The sequence below is a fragment of the Bos mutus genome, chromosome 18 (assembly GCF_027580195.1).
Source record: "Bos mutus isolate GX-2022 chromosome 18, NWIPB_WYAK_1.1, whole genome shotgun sequence".
Classification (NCBI taxonomy): domain Eukaryota; kingdom Metazoa; phylum Chordata; class Mammalia; order Artiodactyla; family Bovidae; genus Bos; species Bos mutus.
In genome coordinates this window covers 62,326,560-62,345,539 of record NC_091634.1, presented here as the reverse complement: position 1 = coordinate 62,345,539, position 18,980 = coordinate 62,326,560, and the positions used below count along the sequence as shown (strand labels likewise).

General features: G+C 35.0%; 1 protein-coding gene across 1 annotated transcript; it reads left to right on the top strand.

Moving 5' to 3' along the window:
- The first annotated feature begins 8,345 nt into the window (after positions 1-8,345).
- Positions 8,346-9,819, top strand: LOC102287279 (olfactory receptor 4P4-like). The gene is given in 3 exon segments (XM_070386780.1): positions 8,346-8,451; positions 8,732-9,115; positions 9,377-9,819. Coding segments are annotated over 3 exon segments (933 nt in total).
- The last annotated feature ends 9,161 nt before the right edge of the window (positions 9,820-18,980 follow it).

Here is an 18,980-nt window from a genome sequence, read left to right as displayed (position 1 = left end):
TTTCCCCTACTCAATGTGTTAAAACCTCTATGTGGAAGTAAAAGTGGACTTGGGAATCAGAGAACTCAATTAACTTTCAAATCACAGAGCCCAAATTGTTTACTTAATAATTATCAAAGATGAAGAGCTGAAAAATTATGAGAAAAATGACTGGTCACACTGAGATTTGGTAGGGACTTAATATGATTAAAAATATATTAGCTTAAAGAAACAGTTGCTATGTTATATAGAGTATGCAATTCTAAGACTGACTGTGAATTAAAAAAAATAATTTGCTTATGATATTTGTACATGAAAACTAGATAGGAAATAACTAAGTTTGCTTTCAAGTTAATTCTTTAAAGGTATATCTAACCTTACACTCTGCCTTGGGTAGTTTCACTGACTTATGCATGGTTTTAAGGCATCTTACAGATTTTTTCATATATTAATTATGACATATAATCTGCAAAGAAATGAAAAAAAAAAGAGAGAGAGAGACCGAAGTATGAAGGAAATAAACCTGTACTCTGTACCTGAAACAAGAAATAGAGCACAATAACATCTCCAAAGTCCATCATCTGTTCCTTCCTGTCCTCACTGCTTCCTTCCCCTAGAACTAGCTGCCCTTCTGACTTTTATAGGTACTATCCTCTCTGCCTGGTGTCGGTCATTGAGAGGACATGACCACTGCTAGAGCAGTGAGATGGGCCTGGACATCAGAAGTTCCTCATTTGTCCACCAATTCTTGAATTTAAGTTCCATTTAATGTCCCAGTTTTTGCCTTTTCATACTGTTCATGGGGTTCTCAAGGCAAGAATGCTGAAATGGTTTGCCATTCTCTTCTCCAGTGGACCACGTTTTGTCAGAACTCTCCTCCATGACTCGTCCATCCTAAGTGGTCGTACATGGCATGGCTCATAGTTTCGTTGAGTTAGACAAGACTGCAATCCATGTAATCACTTTGTTTAGTCCATCCTAAAGGAAATTAGCCCTGAATATTCATTGGAAGGACTGATGCTAAAGCAGAGGCTCCAATAATCTGGCCACCTAATGTGAACAGTTGACTCATTGGAAAAGACTGATGCTGAGAAAGATGGAAGACAGAAGGAGAAGGGAATGACAGAAGAAAAGATGGTTGGATGGATGGAATCACCCACTCAATGGAAGTAATTTTGAGCAAGCTCTGGGAGATGGTGAAGGACAGGGAAACCTGGCTTGCTGCAGTCCATGGGGCTGCAGAATCAGACACAACTGAGCAACTAAACAACATCATCCCCATAGCTGGAGACATTTTCAAGGATGCAGATTTGAGATAATAAGGTGTTGTTGAGACCATCTGGACTGAGTATGTGAATGAACCCAGGAATGGCCTCTATATGATCTTAAATTTTCTGACATAAAGAGGCAAAGATCTGCTTGACTTATACCATCCATGACAAGCCACCCATGTAAGTCCCCTTGTTTATTAAAAGTGACACCTTCCAATCTGGAGTTGTCTTGCCTCTTTTTTCAGTCTCTCCCTGCCTCCATATATGGGGGCCAGTTTGCCAACCAACACCTAGAAACATTAGGCAAATTATAAATTAACTTATCTGTTATTGATTTTACTCATAGGTAAATTTAGGAGACTTAGTGCCTTTCTTACTAGGACCGTGTTAAGATGAAAGAGAACCCTTAGTATATGACACACAGTAAATCCTCACTATGCATTTACTATTATTTATTTTGCTCATATAGCACATTGGAAGGTAACTGAATCTTCAGAAACACATGGGAAAAGAGAAAATAAGGAAAGAAAGGCATTTGGAAATGATATGTTTGGGGAAAAATTAAAACATGTTCAACTGAAAATTTTTTGTATTATTTTTTGGAAGTTTTCTAAATTCATAAAAATAATGCCAAGGTTTATTAATGTATAATTTTCTAGGAAATCAATATTTGGAAATACAGTAAAACCCGTTCTAACTCTCTCAGGGAAGACAATATTTTTGAGGAGAGATTAAGACTATTAATTGCCATAAGTTTTAGCTCAGCTCAGTGCTTAGTCATGTCCGACTCTTTGTGATCATATGAATTTCAACCCACCAGGCTCCTCTGTCCATGGGATTTCCCAGGCAAGAATACTCGAATGGGCTGCCATTTCCTCCTCCAGGGGATCTTTCTGACTCTTGGAGTGAACCCTAGTACCAGAGCTGTCCTTTGTTTCTTGCTCAGATTACAGAAATCGTGGAAAGGATAAGCCCCTCAAGGCAAAAGCCCCAATGCTGTGCTGCTGCTGCTAAGTCACTTCAGTCGTGTCCAACTCTGTGTGACCCCATAGATGGCAGCCCACCAGGCTCTTCCATCCCTGGGATTCTCCAGGCAAGAACACTGGAGTGGGTTACCATTTCCCTCTCCAATGCATGAAAGTGAAAAGTGAAAGTGAAGTTGCTCAGTCGCGCCCAACTCTTAGCGACCCCATGGACTGGAGCCTACCAGGCTCCTCCATCCATGGGATTTTCCAGGCAAAAGTACTGGAGTGGGGTGCCATTGCCTTCTCTGAAAAGCCCCACAGTGTTGTTTATATCACAAAACTCTGAGGGAAGTGCAAGGGAATTCAGTCACTGAGGCCCAGGAGGAATGAATGTCTAATAACCGAGCTTCCTAAATCACACACAAAAACTAATGCTGGCTTGCATACTATTTATAATTAACATTTGATACTCACTTCAGTGGATCTGATGATTTGGATCTAGAGGAAATCCACCTGGTGAGCTCACGATTCGGGAACATAAATCCAAGCAATTGCCAAAAACAGTGTTCTGGAATAAGATATATATAGTTTTAGAGAGTACACTTTATTTTTGTTTATTAGTTATGTGAGCTTGAACATCCTGGGGAATAACCTTAGAGATGACAATATAGATGGAGATTAGACTCTTGTGGATATTCACATTCATGCACTTTCTTCAAACTGTTCCTCTGAGGGTATGTCCTCTCATTGTGTGAACACTGGTGGAGTGACAGTGTCTCTACAATGACAGTTTTATTTTTCTGTGAATGGCTAATGAATAATATTGAGAGATATGTGAACTCAAGACAGGAAATTAAATACTTTGAACAGTAGGTGAATGACCAGAATTTCAGTGAGGAAAGAATGGCAAGACTGAAAGAAGTGATATGAATGGATTCATGACAATTAGAGTGGAAGGACATGTGTGGTAAATGATTTCTCCTCCTTTCCATGTTCCTGCCTGACTGTGTGATAGCTGAATATATTTTCCTTTTACTGCATAGATAACAGATTGAGTGCTAGTTAAAGTTAAGTATAGGTATCATCTCTGATTTTTATAATTTGCTTTGTGATTAGAGTAGCAATAAATTCAAGGAGTTGCCCATTGAGTGTACTCTGACATTCCAAAGGGAAATCAGACAGTGATAGGGAAATCATGCTTTGCTGAACAAGAGGAAAATAGTCTTAAGACTTTTGGTAGAAAATGGGCAAAGTACTTCGTTAAGAAAACAAATGACTCACAGATTACCAATAAAGTGAGAAAAAAACAAATCCAAAAGAAAAAGAAGATCCTTCCAGTACCCATTGCCGTGATCCATGATCCCCCATCCTGACAAAAAAAAAAAGAAAGAAAAGATTGCTCAAGAATTAAGTTAACCAAAGACTCTAGGCAGGCCACAAAAAGTCAAAAGGAGATATCTCAAAATTTGAGTCTGTTTACTTTATCTCTATGTACCTTGCTCTCCACCTGTGTTTCCTGTAATAAATATAATGCTGATAACGTCAGTGATGTGAATACTTTATATACTATTTTAAAACAACTGAAGTTATTTCAACAAATAGTTATTGATTATTGGTTAAATAAATGGTATCTTGTAATCATTTAGGCTCCTCACATTTGGGTAGGATCATCGAAAGGAGGAGATATAATTTCCCACACATGTTCTTCCACTTTAATTGTTGTGAATCCATTCATATCACTTCCTTTCAGTCCTGCCATTCTTTCCTCATTCTGGTCATTCACCTACTGTTCAGGGTATTTCATTCCATGGCTTGAATTCACATTTCTCTCAACGTTATACATTAGCCATTCATAGAAAAAAAAATGATTATGGAGATAGAACAAAGATAAAATCATTTGAAATATCTATTGAGCCTCTAATACATATTGGCTGACTCACACCTGTTATCTAATTAATTCTCACAACAGATATGGGGGTAGATATGCTCATCAACAAAGTGCTTATCTGCTAGCAATATGATAATCTAAGAAAAATCAGCAGATGTCAAATCCTGGAGAAGATTTGACAGATGCAGATCCTGGAGAAGTATCTAGAATTTAAAATTAAGCATATACAGCCATTTCTTAATATTCTAGGCAGAATGTAAGATGGTCTTTCTTTCCTTGAGAAATTTAAATTCATGCAGATTTAGGATGTATAAGTTTACTTTGGCATAGATTGAAATCTGAAATATTGGAGTCAGTGAAACTCTGTTCCAAGTATTAACAGTGTCATATATTAACTGAGCATGCATAAAGTATCAGGAACTATGGTAACTGTGTAACATTTTATCAAGTGTATTGCTAGGTAAGATATATGCTGTTTTAGATCTTGACTCTACCACTTATTAAGACCATCTTGCACTAATTTTTAATTTTCTAAAACTCAATTTCCCCATTTGTAAGCTAAGTTTACTACTAATATTTATTTATTATAGTTATAGAGATGATTGAAAAGTTTATTTACACAATGTTTAGAAGAATATTAGGCACATGAAAATGTGAAATTGTAAACTAATAAAAATAATTATTAGACTGCTGTTAGTGTAATTAAATAACATATAGAGGCCATATACTCACTCTTAGCAAAGCCAGAATATAAACTCATGCAATTTCACTTCCTGATTTTAATGTTTTCCCAAACTTTACCTTTAATAACAGTGGAGAACCCCAGGGTTGTGTAAAATCTTAACTGAAGAATATCTTATTAAATTGTCAAGACTGTATTCATCATTTGGTATATATATCAAATTGAATTTAGACTGTTTCATTTGCTTACTGTTTTACTTTTTTCAAAGTTTCCATCTATTTTAAAATTTGAACCTCACAATTCTCTGAATTATTTAGGGAAGAAGCTATTTCTCTACAATTTAGATACAGAAAAATGTTACAGGAAATGTAGTTAAGAATTCACACTTGAAACTGATGACTGTGTCAAAAATAAAAGCTAGAGATCTTCTCCCACTAAAATTGAGAAGCTAGACATCTAAGCACTATTTTAAGCATTGTGGGATACATCTGTATGGGAAGTTAGCAAAAAGAGAAAACTACCGAGAAGGAATTAAAGAAATGTTTGTGGCCTTGAGAATTGAGAAAACGTGAGATCAAACACATGTTTAACAAAACTGTTTGATTGGAAAGTAAAATTTAATTAGAAGAAACATTAATACTGTATGAAATGGAGACAGAACAGTTGGCTTTGGTAAATTGTTGTAAAGCCTTAGTTTCTTTAAAGGCTTAATTTATTTATGTATAAACTAAAATGTTCCTGTTTAATTTGAGGGTGGGAAAATTTTTTCAACCTGTTGTTTTTTCCCATGCCCATAATTCAAAGTAGCTTTGTTTGCTACTGCTAAGTCACTTCAGTCATGTCCGACTCTGTGCAACCCCATAGACTGCAGCCCACTAGACTCCTCTGTCCCTAGGAGTCTACAGGCAAGAATACTGGAGTGGGTTGCCATTGCCTTCTCCAATGCATGAAAATGAAAAGTGAAAGTGAAGTCGTTCAGTTGTGTCTGACTCTTCGTGACCCCATGGACTGGAGCCTACCAGGCTCCTCCGTCCATGGGATTTTCCAGGCAAGAGTACTGGAGTGGGTTGCCATTGCCTTCTCCGATGGCTTTGTTTACGTCTATTCAAATGAACAAGTGATTGCTTCAAGTTGACCAAATCAGTATTTTAAATGTCATTTTAGATTAACCTTTATATAGGGGAGAGAGAGAGAGAGATGAGGAAATATTTCTATAATATCACTGGAGGCATGAAACCTTACTTTTCAATAGCTACACTGTAAACTAATTTTAAATCTTAAAATTTTACCATAGATATAATTTAATTGTTTTAAGGCTTTAAGGACTTTTTCTTTTGGATGTGACAGAATTAATTTTGTCTGTAAAAGAGTGTGATAAGCAGAGAATTTATAAATTAACTGATAAAATATAGCTACAAGATTAGGGCAGAAGATATGTAACAAACTTTAAAAAAAGGTTTTAGTTACTTATAGTGTATTTTGGGATCCACATTGATAGCAAGAATACTTGGAGTATGTAGTTACCAGTTCTATGTAATATTTGTCATTAGTATTGAGACACAAGCTACATTCTCAGAGGCTATGGTCAATCCCAAGTGAATTGTTTGTATTTCCATATGTCAAATCCATATTAAATCCATATGATTTAACAGATTGTTTATGAAGTGTTTATTCATTTTTTAATATTTTCCATAAGCTTTTAATTAAAATCCCTTCTATTTAGAACTAGAGGATTTGTCTAGTACACCTCAACATTTTCTTCCAGTTTAAAATAATTATATGGCTTTAAACTTCAATTTGTATATGAAAGTTATATTTAGTTAACTTTATTATTGACAGCCTCACTGGTCACACAAGAATACATATAATAAAAATATCAATTATTACTTCAATGGCTAATAAAACAATGACTATTTATTGATTTGAGTGTTTTGTGACAAAATATAAAATATTTCACCATTTTACAAATGTTGTTGTTCAGTTGTTAAGTCATGTCTGACTCTTTGCGACCCCATGGACTGCACCACGCCAGGCTCCCCTGTCCTTCACTATCTTCAGGAGTTTGCTCAAATTCATGTCCATTGAGTTGGTCATGCTATCTAACCATCTCATCCTCATCCACCCACCCTCTTCTTCTTTTGCCTTCAATCTTTCCCAGCAACAAGGTCTTTTTCAATGAGAGATAGCCTAAGTTTAGAGGAATAAAGTGTTTTGCACCAATTTCACACACCATAGTATAATTAATAATGGATTCTAGACCCCAAATGTTTGTCTTCAGAAAGCCTTTCCCACACACCTCCCATGCACTTTTTCTCTGAACTATACAGTGTAAAATTTTTACACATGGGTTCTGGAAAAGTCTTAGATTGGACAAATAAGGAGGAGAAAGCCATACTCCAATTCAAACCACTGAGAAAATTGTTGCTCTTAAAATATGATACAGTGAGTTAAGGGCAAAGTCGTGAAGGTAAAACTTCCTTTTGATTATCTGTTTTTAGTTTTAGCTACCATTCTATTCTGTGGTCGATTTAGTATATGATTTTTAATGATGTGCCAGAAATAAACATACTTCTGTTATAAAATGTTAGAACTTTACTATCTCAAAACAGTAATAAAAATATAACTAAGCAATCAAACTTTTTCAAACCAATTGCATTGGCTTCTTACATAGTTTCCATCTCCTCTTTGTAAATATACATGCATCATTATATAAATAAATATTTAATTTTATATTCTACCTCATTTTAAAATTATTTTGAAGCGGATATTTTCTACTAGTGAATATTTTTAGGTTTTATACTTTCTTCTGTATCATTAAAGGTAAACTTTGTAATACTTATGCTTAATTGTGTCTTTAACAAATTTGAGTTTGTAGACATACAGAGCAATGTTTCTTTTCAAGAACTTGTATATTTTTTTAGAAGTGGGAAATATTTGGCAACTAATCATTATTTTTAAATAATTTGACTGATTGATCAAATGTATTTATATTTATTAACATTTATTTTGAACCTAATCTTCTTAAAGATGGACTTGTGAAAATCATGAAACTAATCAGAAACAAAAAATACTATCAAATTTTCATTTTGTGAAGCTGGAATTATTTTCATTAAACATAGTTTCATGATATTATTGTGCTTTAATTAATTTTATTGGACTAGAGTTGATTTACAATGTTGTGTTTACTTTCTGCTATACAGCAAAGTTAATCAGTTATACACATAGGTATATCCATTCTTCTTTTATGTTCTTTTCCCAATGGGTCATTATAGAGTACTGAGCAGAGTTTCCTGTGTTACAAAGCAGGTCCTTATTAGTATCCATTTTATTTATAATAGGTTGTTTATGTCAATTTTAGTCTCCCAGTTTATGTCTCCCTCATTTCCCCTTGGTAACCAAAAGTTCTTTTTATCTACATGTAAAACTCTATTTTCATTTTTGCAAATAACCGAAATAGCAGACATTAGTGTTATCATAGATTTTATCCATGAATATTTCTGGTATCAACTTATGCATTATGTCTTTCAAGGGACTGTTATGCCTTTTTACTGCCCTGGACCATGGAAAATAGAAATAATGTCACTGTGTTTATTCTCTTGGGACTATCTCAAAATAAGAACTTTGAAATCTTCTGCTTTGTCTTATTTTTTATTTTCCTACATTGCTATTTTGGAGAAGGCAATGGCACCCCACTTCAGTACTCTTGCCTGGAAAATCCCACGGATGGAGGAGCCTGGTAGGCTGCAGTCCATGGGATCGCTAAGAGTTGGACACAACTGAGTGACTTCACTTTCACTTTTCACTTTCATGCATTGGAGAAAGAAATGGCAACCCACTCCAGTGTTCTTGCCTGGAGAATCCCAGGGACGGGGGAGCCTGGTGGGCTGCCACCTATGGGGTTGCACAGAGTCGGACATGATTGAAGCGACTTAGCAGCAGCAGCAGCACATTGCTATTTAGATGGGAAATTTTCTCATAATGATTTCTATTATATGCAGTCTTCTCATTGACCAACCTATGTATTTCTTCCTTAATTACCTCTCACTCTCTGACCTTTGCTACACATCAACGGTGACACCCAAACTAATGATTGATTTACTGGCAGAAAGGAAGACCATTTCCTATAGTAACTTCATGACACAGCTTTTTATCCTTCACTTCCTTGGAGCCATTGAGATTTTTATCCTCACAGGGATGGCCTATGACCGCTATGTGGCCATCTGCAAGCCCCCGCACTACACCATCGTCATGAGCAGAGCAAAGTGTAAGACAATCATCATAGCTTGTTGTACTGGGGGACTGATACCCTCTGCCAGTCAGTTTCTTCTCACCATCTTTTTTTTTTTTTGATTGCTCATCTCATTTATTAAACCTTTTGTTTAACAAATCTCCTGTATATGTAGATGATTTTTAGTTTTTTTTTTTTTTTAAATGTTGAAACAAATATAATCTCATAATTTTTGCAGACACCTGCATATTCTACAGGAAAGAAGCTTTAAAGTGAAATTTCAGAGATAAGTGATGAGTCCATTTTTCTTGTTTTTGATATGCATTACCAATCATCTTCAGGGCTTCCAAAGTGGTGCTAGTTTCATCTTTTTACCATTCTGTGGCCCCAGTGAGATTGATCACTACTTCTGTGATGTGTATCCTTTGCTGAAATTGGCTTGCATGGATATATACAGGATTGGTCTCCTGGTAGTTGTTAATTCAGGTCTGATTGCTTTGGTGACTTTTGTGATTTTGATGGCTTCTTATTTTCTACACACAATCAGGGATTACCCTGCAGAGAGCTGCACCAAAGCTCTTTCCACTTGCAGTTTTCACATCACCGTTGTGGTCCTCTTCTTTATGCCTGTCCTCTTCATCTACATTAGACCAGCTGAAACTTTTCCAGAAGACAAAGTGTTTACTTTTTTCTACACCATCATTGCTCCCATGTTCAACCCTCTGATCTGTACATTGAGAAACTTGGAGATAAAGAATGCTGTGAAGAAAGTGTGGTATCATCAATTGCTTAAGAAAGGGCAGTAACAGGCATGAAAAAAATATTTCAGAAAGTCACTTTAGGGCTAGAAATATCATGAGCCCTGGATAATATGGGATGATATACAAGGAGTTTACAGTGATTGCAAAAGCTGGGTATAGAATCTTCAGCATTTTCTCAGGTCTCTCCTGGTTGGGAAATTTAATTTTTTTTCATGTTTATTTTCCCTCTTTTCTCTTCCCATACCTGTCTCAAGAATTCCTTAATTTGACATTGTATTTTGACTGTGCAATAAAATATTTTATTTCTTCCTATATATATATGAAAGGTTTTTTTTTTTTTCTTTTGAAATGCTTAATTTTCTAGGAAATGGTAGGTGGAGAATAGTGGGAAGTGGAAGTATTGTTAAGTTTTATTCAAATTTACTAGATTTGAGTAAAATAATTATGTCGGTTCTTAAAGTGAAAGTGACAGTCATGTCCAGCTCTTTGCAGTCATGTCCAGCTCTTTGTAACCTGCCATATTCCTCTGTCCATGAAATTATTCAAATTTACTAGATTTGAGTAAAATAATTATGTCGGTTCTTAAAGTGAAAGTGACAGTCATGTCCAGCTCTTTGCAGTCATGTCCAGCTCTTTGTAACCTGCCATATTCCTCTGTCCATGAAATTCTGGAGGCCAGAATACTGGAGTGGGCAACCATTCTCTTCTCCAGGGGATACTCTCCACCCAGAGATCTAACATGGGTCTCCTGTTTTGCATGCAGATTCTTTACCATCTGAGCTAACAGGCAAACCCTCTTAAAATATCAGACCAATATTAAATAAGCACTCTTAATTACTGAAACATAAATTCTCTAGTAGCATATAGCCAATTCTCTCCTTTGGATTGTCAATCTTATTCTAGGCTGCTCTTAACAACATAAACTAATAGGAAGTCATCTAATAGAGGACAAATATTGTGAGATTTTACTTCCAGCTTCTCAGAGGAGAGCATTTAAAGGAGAATTTTTGAGTTGAGGCTAATAGGTAAATGAGTGTAACATTTAACTCCTTTGGCTACTTAGAGTTTATTACCACTCTTCTACATTAAATTTGAATCTTCTTACAAAAAACAATAACATCTCTATGTTTTTGCCAAACAAGATGCTCCTTCAAAGACAGTCTCTCTCTCTCCCAAAAAGGAATGCAAATCCTAAACCTTCTGGACAACATTAGTTTCTCTTCTAGTTCAGGTTGCAATCTTTCTTGAATAATCTGTCACAATAAGAAGAGATTGTAAAATTAATGCTCAAAACTTTAAAAAGAAAAAAAATAGTATGTAATTAAATGTATGAAAAATACGCAATGCTAAATTAGTCTTTGTTTCTGTGATTGGGATCAGGAATTTAGATATACTGAAGATGGCTTATCTAAGTTCCATGATGTCTGGGGTTGCAGCTTAGATAATTCAAAAGTTGGGAGGGAGCTAGAAGAAGGGGTATATGTATACCTATGGCTGATTCACATTGAAGTTTGACAGAAAACAGCAAAATTCTGAGAAGTAATTATCCTTCAATAAAAAATAAATTAATTTTTTTTAAAAGCTCATTAACTGGAAGCTGAAATCTTAACACCTTGAATTGCATTCCTGGAAGTTGAGGTTGTCTGTGAGCTGGGACCTCACCTGAGCTGCTGGCCATAAAACTCCACATCTGTCCTGTATGTGTGGGTTTTCAATGGACTAGTTTGGGCTTCTGTATAGTACAGAAGCTGTGAAAAACTATTACTAATTTTCACACTTTCTATGCTATGCTTTCTAAATAGTTAAATGTCCAGTGAAACCATTAGCAAATGCCATGTTTAGGAACAGTCCTACACATCTAGACATCTCGTTGTCTATACAAACTAGACAATCAAATCCATTGGCTGAGGTTTTGACTCCTGAGAAGAATTTCTTCACTGTTATCTTTTTGGGAATATTCATGTTTGAGGCTGTAATGCTACAACATTCCATGTTGAGTCAGTGCCAGATTTTCTGGTAGAACTAAAGGCAAACAGATGCAATCATGTGTTTCCTCCTTGGCCAACTCACCATAAGATCACAGTTGTTGACTGAGGGAAAAGAGACAATTTGGCAAGGGTTTCATGAACATTTAAGTGTATGAGACATGTTCAAACCTAACCTCTTAGATTATTCATCATTCTCACTTGATGATGTGTTGCTGGCAATCACTGAGCTTCTTCGTGGGGGAAAATTTACCACTCTGTTTTTCACTTCAGTTCAGTTCAGTTCAGCTGCTCAGTTGTGTCTGACTCTTTATGACCCCATGGAGTGCAGCACACCAGGCTTCCCTGTCCAACACCATTTCCCAGAGATTGCTCAAACTCATGCTCATCAAGTCGGTGATGCCATTCAACCATCTCATCCTCTGTTGTCCCCTTATCCCCTGCTGCCTTCAATCTTTCCCAGCATCAGGGTCTTTTCCAATGAGTCAGATCTTCACATCAGGTAGCCAAAGTATTGGAGTTTCAGCTTCAATGTCTGTCCTTCCAAAGAATATTCAGGAATGATTTCCTTTAAGATTGACTGCTTTGATCTCCTTGCCATCCAAGGGACTCTCAAGAGTCTTCTCCAACACCACAGTTCAAAAATATCAATTCTTTGGCACACAGCTTTCTTTATGGTTCAACTCTCACATCCATACATGACCACTGGAAAGCAAAGCTTTGACTAGATGGACCTTTGTTGACAAAGTAATGTCTGCTTTTTAATATACTGTCTGGGTTGGTCATAGCTTTTCTTTCAATTTCATGGCTGTAGTCACCATCTGCAGTGATTTTGGAGCTCAAAAAAATAAAGCCTCTCACTGTTTCTATTGTTTTCCCATCTATTTGCCATGAAGTGATGGGACCAGATGCCATGATCATAGTTTTTTGAATGTTGAGTTTTAAGCCAACTTTTTCACTCTCCTCTTTCAATTTCATCAAGAAGCTTTTTAGTTATTCTTCACTTTCTGCCATAAGAGTGGTATCATTTGCATATCTGAGGTTATTGGTATTTCTTCCCAGCAATCTTGATTCCAGCTTGTGTTTCATCCAGCCTGGTTTTTTGCATGATATTCTGTGCATGGAAGTTAAATAAGCAGGGTGACAATATACAGCCTTGGCATACTCCTGTCCCTCTGTGGAACCAGTCTGTTGTTTCATGTCCGGTTCTAACTGTTGCTTCTTGACCTGCATATACTTTTCTCAGGAGGCAGGTCAGGTGGTCTGGTATTCCCGTCTCTTTCAGAATTTTCCAGAGTTTGTTGTGATCCACACAGTCAAAGGCTTTGGCATAGTCAATAAAGCAAAAGTAGATGTTTTTTGAGAACTCTCTTGCTTTTTCCAGAAGATGTTGGCAATTTGATCTCTGGCTCCTCTGCCTTGTGTAAATCCAGCTTGAACATCTGGAAGCTCATGGTTCATGTACTGTTAAAACCTGACTTGGAGAATTTTGAGCATTACTTTGCTAGCATGCGAGATGAGTGCAATTGTGCAGTAGTTTGAACATTCTTTGGCATTGCCTTTCTTTGGGATTGGAATGAAAACTGACCTTTTCCAGTACTGTGGCCACTGTTGAGTTTTCCAAATTTGCTGGCATATTAGTTTTTCACTTGGGAAGGTCTATACTCTTTTGCCTCAGAGACCCTAATCCTTAGACATTAACATGAGTTTTTGTTCAAATTACTGAATCTGAAGCAGGAGGTACAGTTGAAGTCATCATCTAAGTAATTTATGAACATCCATTGTCAGTGTTCAAAGTATGTCTATCCACAAGCTAAACAAGTAATTTGAAAAGCACTTGTAATAGCAATTAATGCTCCCTATTGTTTATGTTTTGTTTTTGTTGTTGCTATTTTGGTTACCTTAATATATGCATGTCTGTCAGAGATATGGTGTTATTTTAGCTACATGGTAATGATAGAGAAATTATATTCCATGGGCTTACATTTGGGCATAATAAGAATCATTCTGTCATCAAGAGTGTCTATTTTAGCTGTTCATTTAGGAACTGTGGAAACAAACATAGTGTGAACCTTTGTTCCCATGGAGACCAGTATAAGATGGCCTGGGACCACCTTATCTCTAGCAGTGAAGTGCTTTCACTTGAGGTCAACTGCTTCAAAAATCCTATGATTCTTATTGAAAAAAAGAAGTATATTTCTTGGGACTTACTGATCTATCATAAATTGCTGTTCACAGAACCCTTATTACTCTATTTTATAAAATTCTTGTTACACTATCTGGTATCTTCACCTTAGTGACAATATCAGTGAAGGTTATTCCCCTTAAGCTGTATGGACTGCCACAGAAACTAAGAAAAAAATCTTATTTTAAATAATAAATAAGATTCACATGTGACAAATTTCTATAGCAATGACAGAAATGAAATTTTCCAAAATTTCAGGAGGGGAAAACAAACAAATTTCTTTTTAAAAGACAAGAAAAGAGGACAGATTAAAAATAAAAATATATTAAAAATATAAAACAGATATAGAACTATAGAAATGAATCCATGAAAATATGTCAGACTGCTTGATTTAAATTATTGAGCTAAAAGATAATAATTATCAGACTAGACTTTTAAATATAGTCATATATTTTAAACGGGCTTCCCTCTTAGATCAGTCCATAAAGAATCTACCTGCAATGCAGGAGACCCAGGTTCAATTCCTGGGTTGGGAAGATCCCTTAGAGAAGGAAATGGCAACCCATTCCAGTATTCTTGTCTGGAAAATCCCATGGACAGAGGAGACTGGCAAGTTACAGTTCATAGAGTCGCAAGAATTGGACACAACTTAGCAACTAAGCCACCACCACCATACAATTTAAAGAGATTAACCTAAACAATAAAGATGCCAAGTGGTTAAAAGTAAAGGAAGAAGATTGGGTAAGTACTAATGAAAAGAAAAGTAGTATTCATATTAGTGTCAGAGCAAAAGTAACAGAAAAAGGTATGTCGATAGTGTTAATGAGATTTCATAACATTAAGAAACTACAAAAATTCTATGGAAATAGAAATTTGTATATTCTATGGAAATAGAGGCTTATAAACCTGGTGAGATCTCATGGACAGCACAGTTCACTTGAACCAGAGACTCCAGAATGTGCATTCCATTTAAGCACACAGAGATTAATTTTTTAAATATCACATGTTGTGCTACAAATTAATTTTCTTCAAATACACATTACTTTGACCACCTCATCTGATGACAATGCAGTTAAGTTTCTACTGCAATAAGCACATATTTTAAACAAGCTGAAAAGTAAAACTATACAATAAAGCATCTAGTGAGGTTGGGAGGGTGTTTTAAATTTGAAGCAACACACAGAATGTTTTTCTTTCTTTTTCCAAACAGTTTATTCCATAGTAAACCAAACTTCGAAACTTGGTCTGGAGTTTCCCTGACAGTTCAGTAGACTTTGCCTTCCAGTGCAGGAAGTGTGGGTTTGATCCCTGGATTGGGGAGTTAAGATCCCACATGCCTCATGACCAAAAACCCAAAGCATAAAACAGAAGCACAGAAATAATATTGTAACAAATTCAATAAAGACTTTAAAAATGATCCACATCAAAAAATAAAATAAAAAGCCCGTTTCTGATTTTCTTGGCCTTTGGCTTCTTCAGTATTTTCTAATATTTCCCCTGTTCAGACATTATCTCTTAGTTCTTCCTCAAATTTTGTTTCAACATAAAGGACATGATTTATAGTCTCAGTATTGACCAAAAGTAGGCTTTCAGTTTGTACTCACATTCCTCAAAGTATAAGGAATTAATAGCTGTGACATAACTATTTTTTAAGGACTTGGCCAGCTTTTCTTTGGGGAGCTGTCTCATCCTTACAAAAAGTGAGAAGGAGGTTGGGGGTTATAATCTCCAAGGTCATCTATTTAAATACCTCTTGGAAATCAAACAGAAGGCTTATGTGTACATTTCCATTCCCAGAACCACAGAGGAGATGTAACTTTTGGTAGAAAACAAAAGCACTATTCAACATAAATGCCAGTGATGGTACAGTTTTAAAAATCTAAATGATTTTTAGATCATCTAAAAATTTAGATGATTTTAATTTCAAAAATCAGGAGAGCAATTCCTATTTCTGTAAGGACAGCAGAAAAGTCCCAGATCCAGGATTCATGTGAGCTGATTTTAAGATAAATTTCATTAACTTTAGCAGTGTGGTTAAATTCTGACTGCATTAAGAACATTGCTACCATTTATTCAGAGATAAAGGATTTTATCTAATGAGATAATCAACTGGTAAGTAAAATTTCAATCAACCTATAGTAAATAATAATTACTTTCAAATACAAAAGATAAATTTTGCATACACAATTTAAATTAAATTTTACCTATAAACATGCTGATTACATATGTTAATTCCCTTTGTCATATGCCTCACAGATGTCAAATTAAGCAAATTTTTGGTATGATTTTGAGAAATTCATGGCAAAATGATAGCATTTGTGCCACATAGGGGTTATATTAAAGAAGAGAAGAAAAAAACTTATACTTAAGACAGAAGAGAAAAAAATCTTAAAGAGAAAAAGGGGTATAGATGAAATAAGGGAATGTACTGATATAGAGATTCATCACTCTTCTGCCTCCTTTGCTACCCTGCATAATATGTATTTAGTGAGTAATTAAAAAAGCAAAAATGTTACAATATAGAAAACCTTAGTATCAGAGGATCCTGAATGTAAAGGTAGAGCAAACTCATTCAGGAAGATTGAGAACAGGATGAACAGTTACACAGAGAGCAAATATAATTAGTTTAGCCAAGAATTGGTACAGGTGTTAAGAGAAAACTTTGAAACTGTTGGGAAACTTTCAGTTTATTCACGACTTTTTGTGTGAGACAACTTGATTTTGAAAGACATAACAAAAACAAACAAACAAAAATAACATGTCCCTAGAATCATAAGACTAGTTTGTACCTGACAACCAAATTAGCAATATCTGGATAGTGAAAGAAAATTAAATCTAAAAACAGTCTTCAGTATTTATCAGTATTTACCCAAATTGTTAAGTATTTGGCTTTCATTTTTACAAAAAAGAGATAATAAAATGATCACTGGATGCTTATTTGGATTAATGGTTCAATTCATATGAAATGCTTAAAACTCCTTCCAGGAAATATTAGGTATTATTATCATTACTTATCTTTTATGTCTGTGAAAGACCTGTAATAAAAATCAATTTGATATGAATTGCAATGGCTTCATTTTTAGCTATTAATATTTCAGCACACTTTTGTTTATTTTTTATTATGCTATATGAGATACTCAATCTATACACAATGATATGAAGAAAAACAAAGTGAAAGAGAAAATAATCAGTGTCCATTGCACAGTATGTACCTGCTAATTTTACTTGCACTACCATGAAATATTTATATTTATACTAGAAATGCTCATATTAAAAAGGAGAAATTTGTTGTCATAAGTAGTGAATTTGTCTTAGCAGCAATTTTAGTCCTTGTAGTTTATCATATGAAATGTTCTCTTTAAATCACATAAATATGAAAATGAGGATCTTGTATATATAAAATCAGTAACTAATATTAACAAAGGAAATTGGAAATAATGAGGTATTATAAATGTAAGTTATAATTTGAATAGCATGATCATGAAGTCTCTGATGTTAAGTTGGAGGCTGTCTAGGAGAGGCATTGAAGGGAAAAAAAGGAAACTAATTAAGCATTCTAATTATTTTCCCATTTTTGTTAAGATAGCATCTAGTTAACATGAGAGAGACAGATTTTCAAACTATCCTGCCTATGAATTAATGGAATGTTTCTACTTTTTTTTTTTTTTTTTCAGTAAGAATATGCTTTCCTCCAGGATCATATGAGCAAATTATCAAAATGATCTTAAATTCTTGGACTAAAAATATGCTTATAAACTATAGAAGCATATTGGAAAATTAATTGGAAATGAAAGTATCTACAACCTAAACTAAAACTATTTAAGAAAGTAACTTTTACTTATTTTTCTGATTATAGAAATACTAATAATATGCATGATATTCTAAAAAATATTTTCTTGGGATATTCATTTATGAAATTGTCATTATTTCTTAAAGAAATCATTGTAACCTAAAAGATAACAAAGCAGGAACATTATAATTAATCAAATTATAAAATATTCTATTATAAAGATTATTGAAGCCTGAGCCCTATAAAGCAAGTGCCATTCACTCTATATTATTGTTATTAGTCATTTTGGCAACATTTGTTTCTCAATTTTATGTATAATTACTGTTATTTTTCCTAATTTAAATTTTTTAAAAATGCCACAGCTACTTTTGCTTCACCTGATACAGTATTTTCTTTACTGTTCTCCACAATGCTTGTAAATATATCAGACTTTTTTCCAGAATCAGGGCTTCTTCTTGTCCAGTCGCTAAGCATGTACAAATCTTTGTGACTTCATGGACTGTACCAAGCCAGGTTTCCCTGTCCTTCATTGTCTCCTGGAGTTTGCTCAAATACATGTCCATTGAGTCAATGATGCCATCCAACCATATCACTCTCTGTTACCTCCATGAATCTTTCCCAGCATCAGGGTCTTTTCCAGTGAGTCATCTCATCACATCAGGTGAACAAAATTTTGGAACTTCTGCTTCAGCATCAGTTCTTCCAATGAATATTCAGGGTTGATTTCCTTTAGGATTGACTGGTTTGTTCTCCTTGCTCTCCAGACTCTCAAGAGTCTTCTGCAACATCACAGTTCAAAAGCCTCCATTGTTTGGTGTTCAGCCTTCTCTGTGGTCCAACTCTCACATCTGTACATGACTACTGGAAAAACCATAGCTTTGACTATATAGACCCATACTGATAAAGTGAAATCTTTTATGCTGTCTAGATTTGTCGTAGCTTTTCTTCAGTGATGCAAATGAGTCATTTGTCTTGTGTGCAAGCAACTCACTAATAAAGATAATAATGATTTAGTGCAATATTTAAAAAAAAAAATCTGGTCAACCACTTGTAAAAGAATGAAACTAGAACACTTTCTAACACCATATACAAAAATAAACTCAAAATGGATTAAAGATCTCAATGTAAGACCAGAAACTATAAAACTCCTAGAGGAGAACATAGGCAAAACACTCTCTGACATACATCACAGCAGGATCCTCTATGACCCACCTCCCAGAATATTGGAAATAAAAGCAAAAATAAA